The sequence below is a fragment of the Tiliqua scincoides genome, chromosome 2 (assembly GCF_035046505.1).
Source record: "Tiliqua scincoides isolate rTilSci1 chromosome 2, rTilSci1.hap2, whole genome shotgun sequence".
NCBI classification, from domain to species: domain Eukaryota; kingdom Metazoa; phylum Chordata; class Lepidosauria; order Squamata; family Scincidae; genus Tiliqua; species Tiliqua scincoides.
The window spans coordinates 123,825,682-123,838,512 of record NC_089822.1 but is presented as its reverse complement, the minus strand read 5'-3'; the positions used below and the strand labels follow the sequence as shown (position 1 = coordinate 123,838,512).

The following is a 12,831-nucleotide window of genomic DNA, read 5'->3' as shown; positions in this document are numbered from 1 at the left end:
TCAGGCCTGGTTAGTACTTCGATGGGAGACCGCCTGGGAATACCGGGTGCTGTAGCTTATACCATAGTCTTTCGAGACTGAAGGTTGCTAACCAACCAATAGGGTTTCACAAGATAACATTTTGGGTAGAATAGACTGCACTGTGCTGACTGGTGTATGTACTACTTAAAGTCATGGAGGATAGACGAGTCTGATATCCCTTCACTATCTATCCTCGCCGCCATCAATCATTCACCATGTTAGCTGGGTAAATCCTCCATGTTCAGCAGCAGTGTACCTCTGAATATCAGGTGCTGAGGATAGAACAGGGAGAGATGTTTCATGACCTGCTCGTAAGCAGTATGTGGAATTGGAAAGGCTTTTTTTGATCTGCCACAGCACTGTTTTTCTTGTGCCTTTATACAGGCCCCATGAAGTGACTTGAACATTTCTAAACATGACTATAGACTTCTACACAGCTCAGGTGCCACGTGGAGTCTGCTTGAAATGCCTTTCTCAATCCAGGCAGTGGCTGATGCAGGCATGGAAACTCTCACTGTGATTGCACCATGGATGTGGCAAGCCACTCTACATGTTCTAGATGTCACGTGCAAGCCGTTTTCAAGCAGCCTCCATGTGGCAGTTGTAATGCACATGTTGGTCCTAAAACAAAACCATGATCCCTCATGAAGACCTATGATTCTCATCATCCCATTGATGGAGGGTAGTTATTTTTGTTCAAGCAGTTACTGCAAGGCAGCGCCACTGCAAGGCAGCACCCTGTCATTCTTCTCTCATACCTGTGCAGCTTCCTTCTGTTGAGTCAGACCACTGGCCCATCTAGTTCAGTATTGTTTATTCTGACTGGTAGGAGCTATCCAGGGTGTCAGGTGAGGTGTTTTCCCAGGGACTGAACCTGAGAGCTTCTGCATGCAAAAGAGGGGCTTTGCCTAGTGAACTACAGCCCTCTCCCATACTTCTTACAAATGCACCCCCCCCCACTTTACAAATGTGCAGAGACATAAAAATACAACAGTAGGAAATCCAGCTTATTGGGGGGGGAAGCACTGCATTTGTTGGGGTTGGTGGTCAAACTTCCCTGCTAGAATGTAAAATTTGTAAGAACTAGTAGCTGCAGATGAACAAGGTCAGGATGTGGCCTCTTGGGGTATTTCTTTAACTCCTCCTTGTATCAATGGAGGAATTTAATCTCCAAAGTAGAGACCCCATCTTCAATAAAAGGGAACTCTGTTGCCCCCCAAAATGATACAATATCAAGGAGGAGCTTTGGGATATGTGTAGCAAATTTGTGTGCTGCTGTAAGTCACCATGACCCTTGCTTTTGAAAACCCCAAGATCAAGTGATCTTCCAGTTCCTCCCTGTCTTGGAATACTTTGGCTTTTTGATCCCCAGCCCTGCTGTTTGTACTTGACACCTTCTGATGCTCAGAACTATCCATATCTTTATTTGCTTTCTTCCTCTCACTGGACTTCAGATAACAACAAACTGGAAGCAGGCAGGGTTGTAGGTCAGCCCTGTGCTCAGTCTTCACAGTGGCCTGGCCTCCGTCCCTGTTCCTTTCCTGTCAGACGCAGCCATCTGGTTCTGCTGTTCACCTCAGGCACATGGCCTGGATTCACGTGGCTGTTCTGGCCTTTGAGGCTGGGCCAGTCCGTTCCCTCCTCCTCTTGCAACAGCAATCAAATCCCAGCAGCCGTGTGTGATCCAAAAAATAAAAAGGAACTGGATCAACTTCCTTTCACCCTCCCTCGAGTTCCTGTCCCTGCAGGAGGACAACTTGCCCCTAAATGAGCTGATGATTCCACAGCTGGGTTGTGTTGAATATGTAAGCGAGAGACTAACCTCCAGAACCTGCTTCAAAGAAGACAACCTAGGAACTGCCACACTGAATCCAAGTCAATAGTACGATGATAGGCAGAAAATGTTCAAGACTATTTGTCTTGGATGAGTGTTTTCTAAATGATAGCAAGGCTCAGATTTTTTTAAAATTAAAATTGGAGGAGTACCTTTTCTTTTGCGAAAAAAGTTTGCTTTTTAGGGTGCAAAAGAGTTGACTCACCTGCCCTCCAAGGAGCCGATTATAGGCATTTCTACATGGTCACTGACCTGAATATGCTTCCCAATTAGAAAGAAGTTGGCCCAGATCAGTAGCTCCTTCAAAAATGCAACAGGCAGTTTCTTCTGGTGGTTGGTAACTTTGCCAGGTCTCTGCAGTGGGAGTGATTGAAGGATTCAGTCGCATCCCCTACAAATATACAGGTCCAACCTTGTTATACATGGATTTTTTTAATACACGGATTTGACTCAACACAAATGCTCACTGCACATGAGAAAAAATGTGCTGAGAAGGGGCACAAAAATGTCCTTGGAGAAGGGGAAAAATGCACCCCTTTAAAATGCTTTTCTTACTGTTGTAGAGATTTTTATCTCAGCATGTTGAGAAGGGCCCTTTAAATTAAAGGAAAACAGTCCTTTGCAATAGTTAGAGAGAGGATAGCCAGCTGACAATCCATCAATCATTCTCTCTCCAAGCAACCCAAGTCCTTTCCCCCTGAACACCTGAAAGAAAGATAATCCTTTCTAAGCCCCTGGAGAGTGACTGATTGTTGGATTGTCCTCTTAATGACTCTCTCTTAACATCACAAAGGTCAGCTGGCTGTTTTAAATCACCTGAACATGGATTTTTGCCACCCATGTTAGTTCTGGGAACTAATGAGTAATGAGACTCAACCTGTAGTAGTGCCCTCAGTGGAGGTGGATGTTGCTTGTGGTGAGTATTTTGGACTGCCAGGGGAGATTTATGACCTTGTTTCTTATTTATTACCTTGTGCACGCTGTTGTGCACTTGTATACTATTTGGGAATTAGTGCCTGAAATGAAGAAGTTTCAAAATGTTGACAAAGAACTCTGATATGACATCCAAGTACCACCATTAGGCGTGTTTCCTGACAGGGATTTAAAACTGGCTATATATATATATATATATATATATATATATATATATATATATATATATATATATATATGCATATTACCCAATACTGTCCCCCTCAACTTAAGAAATGTAAGGTGTGTTGTTTTTTTAAATGGGAGATACTGATCTAGCTCTCACAGGTGTAGCATACCTTGTGCCCTTGCTGTCTTAAGTTCTGTAGAGCTACTTTAGATGGCCTAAGTTTAAAATAAATACATTTTGTCTCAGATAACATGGGGGGCAGTGTAAATGCTGCAACTCTGACCAAGGAGTATCTTGATCTGCTGGGAGGAGGCAGGGCAACTATATTTACTGAAGTGACCTGTATACTAGGTTTGGAATTGAGAAATTAGATTTGATAAGTAAATGAATATAATACAGTGACACTGTAACAGTGTTAAAAGATTTACATCCTGTCCCTCATGATTTTAAATTAAAAGGATGGTGATAGTGGTTAAATTGTAAGTACTGTATGTTTTCCTTAGGCTTTCCTGGCCCTGCTTTATTCCACTTCTGTAATACTCCTGTTCTCAATCTAATGAAAGGCACAATATAGCCAAGCCATTTTCATCCTTTTCCAGCTCACAGCACACTGTCAAGGCACTAAAATTGTCAAGGCACACTCCCAGTTTTTTACTTACATCAAATTACTACATTACAATTAATTTTAAGAACATAAGCACAGCCCCACAGATCAGGCCATAGGCCTGAAATTAATTAATTTTTAATTAATATAATTAATACAATTAAATCATTACATGACAAAGGGCACAATCCTAACCAGGTCTACTCAGAAGTCCTATTTTGTTCAATGGGGCTTACTCTCAGGAAAGTGTGGTTAGGATTGCAACCAAAGACTAGGGGGGACATGGGGGGGAATGTGCCTGTGGGACTTACTTCTGAGTAGATCTGGTTAGGATTGGGCTTTTGGTTGCACTCTTTTCTCAAATACAGGAGCAGGCAATTGGCACTTCTCTCTCCTTCTCTCCCCTACCCTACCCCATCCCACAGGCACATTCCCCCATCTCATAATTGCAGTTAGCACCTCTCCTACTGTCTCTCCTACTACTCTCCTCACTTGTCTGCAAATTCCAGAGGTCCAGAATCACTTACCTCACATTCTTCCCCCATTGCCTGCTCCTGTATTTCAGAAAAAAGTGTGACCAAAAGCCCAATCCTAGGCATGTCTACTCAGAAGTAAGTCCCATTATAGTCATTGGGGCTTACTCCCAGGAAAGTGGGGCTAGGAGAGGAACGTGAGAGCCAGGCTCAGGCATGTCTACTCAGAAGTAAGCCCCATTATAGTCAATGGGGCTTACTCCCAGGAAAGTGTGGATAGGATTGTGGCCCAACGCCCCTCCTCTGAAAGGCAAAGGCACGGCAGGGAGGGTCGCTTTGGGGAGCTGCAGGCAACTGCTGCAAGGAAAAGGGACTTTCCTGGACCCTCAGCCAGCCCATTCTTAGGCTGGTGGCCTCAGCAGACCCCCTGGCTTCCTACCTGCTTGCCTTCCTCAGGCTCCCTCCTCCTCACTCCTCCGGGACCTCCTCCAGGCTTCTCTCTCTGCCTAATCAGCATGCAGGGCAGACAACAAAGGACTTGATACCCAATCCTAGGCATGTCTACTCAGAAGTAAGCCCCATAATAGTCAACGGGGCTTACTTCCAGGTAAATGAGGATTGGGTTGCAGCCTTCCTCTTGCTAAGCAGCAGGAGATGCAAAGCAGCAGTGGCTCCTGCTGAGGGTCAAAGTGTGCCTTGGCATCAGTTGAAAGCCTGCTGATATAGCCTGTCCATTCCACTTCGCTGCTAAAGTCTGGGACCTGCTAAAGTTGAAATCACTGCTGAGTCACCCTAATGGATGCCCAGCAAGTTGGCAACCTGTAAGCTAAGGCAGTTCCAAAAAGGCCTTTATTTCTCCTGCTTATAGCCCCTGGGACTTGGTGTGTCTAATCCCAGCGAATTAACCATGATGAATCACAACTCTTCCTCCAGGGCATGGGAAAGCCCCCTTTTGAGCCTCCGACCCTGCCCCTGTTACCTGAAAGATGCTGAAAGAAGGTAGCCTTGGTGGTTTGTTCTTAGCTTGACAGTAAATTAGAGCTAAAAAAATACCTCTAATTGGAAATTAAGAGAGAGAGAGAGAGAGAGAAGGGGTTACCTTTCAGCATTTTCCTTTCAAGTTATTCTGGATGATTACATGTTGAGTAATCCTGCGTGACCCACCCTTTTTTGTTTCTCTTTTGCTGTAGGACTATCCAAAAAATCGACATCCTGGCTGGAGCAGGGGATCCGTGGCCTACCATGCAGGTGAGCAAGAGCCAAACTTAGAGTATGATATAAAGCATGGATCGGGGGCTGCGCTAACATGTGTAGCTTTGCTTTTTATTTGATTTCCCCCAACAAACAAAGCAAAATTCATAATAAAACCAGTTAAAAAGACAGTAAAAGCTATTGAATGCAACACACCTAAAATAACATAATTGCCTTTCCAATTGCTTTCTGCGAAAGAGGTGTCTTCACCGTTCTGTGGGGGATATTGAAGGATTGAACTAGTAGCTAGAATGGGGCTTCTAGACTTGCTCAAGTGGCCGGAGTGGTGCCCCCACAAGTGAGCTTCCCCAGATAATGTGATTGTGCAAAGAGTAGTGCACATTGCTGTCAGGAGATTTAAAGGCCGAAGAAGTGTGTGAGTTGCTGTCAAGGCTTGGTGTCTTGTGATTGTATTGCATATGTGCTGAATACCAGTTGCAGGGGAACAAAGGTGGGTGAGAGGCATGCCTTTCTCTCTTGCTTGTGAGTTTCCCAGAGTACCTGTAAATGCAGGAACAGTGCTGGCTGAAATTGCAGGGGCTTGAAGGTGGGGTTGAGCAGGACTATAGCGGTTAGATGGTATGTAATCCTCCCCAGGATTAATAGAACCAGAATAAATTATGCAAGTAAGGGATGTATACAACTGTACTTTCTGTGTCTTGGTCAGGCTTTAGAATTTTTTCCTAGTGTAGAATATGGAGGACCTTAATGCAGAATTTGATTAGTGTCCCTCTATAGATCCTGGATATCAAGAAGAAGCTCTTTGTTCTGCAAAGAGAGATGCTCTTTGCACTCTCACATAACACCAGAACTAGGGGACATCCACTAAAATTGAGTGTTGGGAGAGTTAGGATAGGCAAAAGAAAATCTTTTTTACTCGGCGTGTGGTTGGTCTGTGGAACTCCTTGCCACAGGATGTGGTGACAGCATCTGGCCTGGATGCCTTTAAAAGGGGATTGGACAAGTTTCTGGAGGAAAAATCCATTATGGGGTACAAGCCATGATGTGTATGTGCAACTTCCTGACTTTAGAAATGGGCTATGTATCAGAATGGCCAGATGCAAGGGAGGGCACCAGAATGCAGGTCTCTTGTTATCTGGTGTGCTCCCTGGGGCATTTGGCTGTGAGATACAAGAAGCTGGACTAGATGGGCCTATGGCCTGATCCAGTGGGGCTGTTCTTATGTTCTTATGCAACAAACCTTTGAGTGGCTCTTTTGGCCTAGTTGCCTGCCAGTGTGATGTGAATACTGTAGTTACCCCATTCTTAAAAGTGAGGCTGCAATATTTAGGTGATGAATCAAGTGATCAATTAAGCAGATGCTTCTGGGGTAGCTGTAGCTTTGCAGCTTTTAATTCTTTATTGTTTTAGTATGAGTAGTACCAAAAAACAAAACAAAAAACTGCCACCATTTCAGAAGAGGCTTTCTCTCTTCCCTTGCATTTCAATAGATGCATTTCCTTTGGTATGCAAGAGAAGGAAGAAGCCTTCTTCTAAAATGGTGCTTTGCTGCACTCTTCTTTTTTGGTAAGAAAAAAAGAACTTGTAAGAAGTTCATACTCTGCAGATGTGAAGAAAAATTTAGGTTGAAATCCTGGTTGCAGAATTACAGCTGTGAATATTTCACTACTGTGTTTATTTTTAAAGGTACTGATGGAGCCTGATTATCTGCTGATTTTACATTCACTGATATGGCTCAGCGCATGTGCCCCAGACCCACATTGGGCCAGACTCGGCCCCACCTGAACCCTCTGAGGGAGATCTCTGAGGGAGCTGTGCTCTGGTCCCCTCCATAGGACTTTCTGAAGCCTGCAGAGGGCGGATGCGTGCTGCCTCTGTGGGCTTCAGAAAGCCCTCTGAAGGGGCCAGAACACAGAGGTGGGGCTGAAAATCAGATTCATTTTATCTGCAATTTTCAGTATCTGCAGGGGGGTCTGACAACAGATCCCCCACAGGTACCATGGCCCCACCTGTAGTCTTATTTAATAACAAAAGATGCTTGTTTTTATCCATTTATTTGTAAACATGATGGATCATGTTACAAACATTTAGTGATTAAGATTTCTTTAATGGATGGCATTTTTAAGTAGCATGGACAAATGGAAGCTTTGTAAAGGTACATAGCATAGGATTCAGTTTTCTTATGTGCCAGATGGTCTCCAAAACATGTTGCCCTTCTTCCCTAAGAGATATGTTGGTAGGATGCTGGCAGGAGATGGGACATAGTGTTGGGTAGAGAGGACAGATCTTTCTGTCCTCTTCTGATCTTTCTCTTCTTTCTGATCTTTCATCAGGCTCATTAAACCTGTCTGAAAGTGAGACTCACTGTGGTCTGTGTTCAGTGCCAGGGCTCAGCCCATGCTACTAAAGAGTGCTTCTGAGCATGTGCAAAGAGAATTTCCCTGACACATCTGAGGAACAGCAGCTAGGCCTTGCACATCTGGAATTGTGATTTGGAACACAATTTCAGATTTCAGTGGTGGGAGCAGCGTTTGTTTGGCTTGGTGCGTAGAAGCATTGTGTAAGCCAAATACTTCTGAAGCCTGATCACATGTGGTCTGAAAAACAGGGAGACGACCGTTTTCCCTTTGCCCTCCCTAAAAGACATCCCTAATTTGGGGAAAGGCTTTCAGGCCAAACATAGTGACTTTTATGCAGGCTTCCTCTGCAGCACTTTGTCACTTGCTACAAGTGTGCTGTTGGTTCAGGCAATGGAGAGAGGGCGTCCTTTTTCTCTGCTGTAACTAAGCTTAAATGCATGTAACTGAAACCATTGTATATGCTTCTCTGTTTGTTCTTCCTGAAGCCCCCTCCCTCTCTCAGCATCTTGATTATAAACCTTTGGGGCAAGGGTCTGCCTTCTCATTCTAAGTAAAGTACCATGAATACCCAATGATGCGATGATGCTCTATACATTTCTAAACAGTAGTATCCTTGGGTGGAAGGAAGCTCATTGGTAATATGAGGCTCTAAAGTTAGGCTTGGTGCCAAAAAGGCTTGCAGCCTCTTCCCCACCCACCCCTGGCCCTGTACATAGTTCTTCTCCTCCTTTTGTCCTCACAACAACCCTGTGAGGTAGCTGAGGCTGAGAGGTAGTGACTGGCCTAAGGCCACCCAGGAAGCTTCATGGATGTGCAGGGCTTTGAACCTGCATCTTCCAAGGTCTAAGTCCAACCCCTGAAGTTGGTTTTAATTCAGCACATATTAAGTTGTTTAGACTCTTCCTCAGGGAATTTTTATTGTATGTCAAGAATAAACCTCTTGGACATTGTGCAAGCACTGTTTGTTTTTCTTAAATAGGGTTAGAGTATAATGTCTGCAAATTGAAACCAGAACATGAAACCATAGTTTGAAGTGGGCTTGTGGACTGTGGTTTGTGTTGCCTGAGCAAGCTATGGCTGTAAGTTTTCCCATCGCTTGGCTTTCAGAGTGACAAGCAGGTTTTTGCAGGTGTCAACTTGAACCTGCCCTCTGGGAACAGAACTTAACTAGTTTCAGTATGTGATTGGGAACTTGCCTTAACTTCAGCTAATAGACCACAGTCATTGCTCACTGTGGTTAGTGCAAACAAGCTAAGTCTCAACTTGGTTTTAATGGGAAAATTAACTATCTGAGGAAGACAGCTCAAGATTCTCAAGGTAAGACTCTTGCCCCACTCCCCCTTTGAACCTTCAGGCTTCAGGGAAAGGTGTACCCTCAGACACATCTACCTTCCAGGGTTAAGTATGACAGTGCAAACTGGTAATAGCAGGCAGGCAGTCTCTTGGTTAGTTTATCTACCATTTTGGTAGTCTCATTCTCATCCTCTGATAAGCTTCTGAGGAACCCCATGTTCCTAGAGCCACAGTTTGAAAAACACTGAATTGAGTGAGACAAGCTTTTACTTGAATCCTTCTTCTCTCCTGCCCATCCATCTTGCTTCAGCTGGATTGTAGGTCTGACTTCAGCATGGCCTTCAGTAGAGCCTCTTAGCCCCACCGACCCCTTCTGTTCCACTCCTTCACCTTACCTGCGCAAAAGTTCCATCCTCTTGGCTTGGCAATTTTCCTCTGTGTTGATAGTCTTGCAGGGGTTAGTTCCTGCCCTTTTTTCCCAGAACTGGCTGCCAGAGGAAGTTTGAGTGAAGAGCCCTGTCCAAGAGTCAGCTGTTTCTCAGGACCTTGTTTCTTTATGGTCCGTGAAGCAACTGCTGATATCAGGGCAGGTGATTTCTTGGGAAAACGGTCTAAAATCTTAAGTAAATAAATAAGGTTTGCATGTGTGTGACAGCACTGGTCCTGTGCCAGCAAATGACCAGTTTGCACTGGAGCTGTTCAGTGTATGCCCTTGCTGGGTTCAGCCTGGGTCCAGATCTTAGCTCCGTGGTAAAACCACAGTTCTTCATTTCTCCACTGGCATTTATTATAACAACCTCTCATCATGATGTGAGTGGATGGTTGAGGAAATGCTATCTGTCCATGAGCTTTACTGTATAGATTGGGCTATGTACTGGTTGCACTTGTAAATAGTTTAATTATGTAATAAAACTTTATTAATCCACACACATTTGCATACAAGTATATACAAAACACAATAAAACTTAGTTACATGTGCCTTGAGCAAACCATGAGTCAGGTAATTTCCCTGTTTATCCAGCTTCCTGGTTTCCAGGGTGACGAGGAGACCTTGTCGGACTTTCTTTTACACACAGGGCCAGGACTTAGCTTGGTAAGATAAATCATGGTTTCAGTATACATTTGGAATGGAGTCGGAGTTAAGGCAACAAATTACCATTAAGCATTATGCCTGCACCAGACCTCTGGGTGCTTTCACTGGGAATATAATTTCCTGAAGAAGAGCCTGAGTCCTAAGAACAGTGATATGGTTTCTCTTTATCTTGCTTTGTAAAAATAAAATTTGTTTAATAAAGTTCCATTTTTAAAATGGAAGCAATAGAAAAGGCCTGCTTGGTCAGGCCAAAAGTCTACCTAGTCCAGCATTCATCTGGGGATTTGGAGTTGGGTGCCATCAGTATGCTGATGACACTCAGCTCTATCTCTCCTTTCCACCTGACTCCAGGGTGGCTGTCTCTGTCCTGGAGCGTTGCCTGGAGGCAGTTGGGATCTGGATGAGGGCGAACAAGCTGAGATTAAATCCGGACAATACAGAGGTCCTCCTGGTGCAGAAATCCACGATGCGGGTGCTGGACTATCGCCCTGCTCTGAATGGGGTTGCACTCCCCCTGAAAGAGCAGGTTTGCAGCTTGGGGGTTCTCCTGGACTCGCAGCTCCTCCTGGATGTCCAGGTGTCAGCTGTGGCCAGGGGTGCCTTTGCCCAGCTTCGGCTGGTGCGCCAGCTGCGGCCATACCTGTCTCAGGCGGATCTGGCCACGGTGGCCCATGCCATAGTGACATCAAGATTAGATTATTGTAACGCGCTCTGCGTGGGGCTGCCCCTGAAGACGGTCCGGAAGCTACAACTAGTGCAGAATGTGGCAGCTCGTGTAGTTGCTGGGGGTCGGCGGTTTGACTCCATCACGCTGCTACTCTGGCGGCTGCACTGGCTGCCCGTTCGCTTCCGGGCGGAATTCAAGGTGCTGGTTATGACCTTTAAAGCCCTAAACGGCTTGGGACCAGCGTATTTGAGAGACCGCCTTCTTCCGTATAATCCGGTCCGTTCTCTAAGGTCATCAGAAGGGGCCCTGTTGGTTGTGCCGTCCTTGAGAGTGGTGAAGGGAATGGCAGCCAGAAACAGGGCCCTTTCGGTGGTGGCACCTGCACTATGGAATTCCCTCCCCTCTGAATTGAGAGCAGCTTCCTCATTGTTAATGTTCCGGCGGGGCCTGAAGACTTTTTTTTTCAGGAAAGCCTTTGAGGCACCATAAGGGCTGTTTTTATAAATTTTTAACTTACGTCTTTTACTGCGTGCTTTCAGTCTGCTGCCATGTATTTTATCTGTTTTTAATTGTTTTTAAGTGTGTTGTAATGTTTATCTGCCTGTATTTTTTAACTTGATTGTTAGCCGCCTTGGGTGCCCTTCATGGAGAAAGGCGGAATACAAATCCAATAAATAAATAAATATTCTGTCTCTCACAGTGGCTCCTAGTTGCCTCTGTCAAGCCCACCGCTACGAGAGAGAGGCACACCTCTGTCCCACCATTGCTACCCTATAGCTGGTAGGCAGAGGCAGACTTCCCCTGAACCTGGAGTTTAGTGGGCTGTCATCCTGACTAGTAGCTATCGATACACCTGTCCTCTGTAACTTGTCCAATTTCTTTTTAAACCCATCTGAGCTAATGACCAACACATCTTGGGGCAAAGAATTTTACAGGTTAATGATGCTGCAAAAGAAGTACCCTCTTTTGTCCAGTTTCATTGGATGATGCCTGGTTTTAATACTGTGAAAGAGAGACAGTTTTCTCTCTCCACACGGTACATAACATTGTAAGTTTCAATCTCATCCCCCTTATCCCTTTCTTAAAGCTTTCCCCCAAGCCTAAAAGTCCAAAATGCTCTTGCCTCATGATCTCTGATCATTTTGATTCCCTTCTTTTGCACCTCTTCCAGCATTTGGGAAACCCTCCCCACTGGAAAGCCTTTCCTTTCATCCTGGTTTCTGAGATCTCAGTGGATGTTGCCCATGTAGTTTCTGGGATTGTCACTCCCAAATCGGCCTTTTCAGCCACACTAGACGCTGTTCCAGAACCACCATTCAGAGCGCGATACCATAGTCTTTCGAGACTGAAGGTTGCCAACAGTTTCTAGCTTATCTTCATGCCCAAGGGCTAGAAACTTGCTTTTTAGCAAAAGGAGTGAGCGCCATGGTTCTAAGGATGTTGAATTCTGTGCTTGCAAGGAATGGTGACATACAGACAGGTCTGCTTACAATAGAGTTTAGGCTTGCTGTAAAAATAAGGCAACATAGATAAACACTTGGTGCCTCTGGCAACTGTCCACTCTTCCTAGGGAAACCTGCCTCACGATTTAAGATCCGTTGTTCCAAGCCAAAGTCAAAAGATCGCCTGTTCCTCAGATACGAACTCTGTGGCCAGCTGGCACCTGCAGTTTTTTCCAGTCACAGCCAGAAACATCCCAGTTTCCCTAGCCTTTACCATCTGTTATAGATTTGGCTTGTGATCTCTGATAGTCTTCTCTGTATCCTTGAGCTGTAGCTCTCCTCCCCTTCTCCTTTTCAGTAGCCAGGTCACATCCAGGGACTGTGGTTTTTACTGTGTGGCTTCGACTGAGGTGCTCTTAGAGTTTGTGTTGAGGACCCAGAGGTGGCTTGTGCTTGGGAGATATCAGTGTCCATGCCAGGACTGCTTTCCATGGGTCTGGTTTACACACCATGTGCAGCTGTATTCTGCATGATGTCCCCTAACATCATTCACACACGGCATGTTCTTGGCTTAGAACAAGCCAAGATTTGTTATCTGAACCTGGTGGTTTTCCTTAAGGAGGCCGTTGCATGTCTTTGACTAGAAAAAACCAACAACTTCCTTCAATCATTTGGGGTTCCCAAAACTACTGACTAATTTTACTGTTCCATCGTTCCCACAAATGGGGTT

General features: G+C 45.0%; 1 protein-coding gene across 2 annotated transcripts in view; it reads left to right on the top strand.

The window, feature by feature from the left end:
- SPRYD3 (SPRY domain containing 3) overlaps nt 1-12,831 on the top strand; it is a 72,508-nt gene that overhangs the window by 49,022 nt on the left and 10,655 nt on the right. For both annotated transcript variants that reach the window (XM_066613875.1, XM_066613874.1), the window contains exon 8: nt 5,225-5,282. In XM_066613875.1, the coding sequence (XP_066469972.1) occupies nt 5,225-5,282 (58 nt within the window). The remainder of the gene's footprint in view (nt 1-5,224; nt 5,283-12,831) is intronic.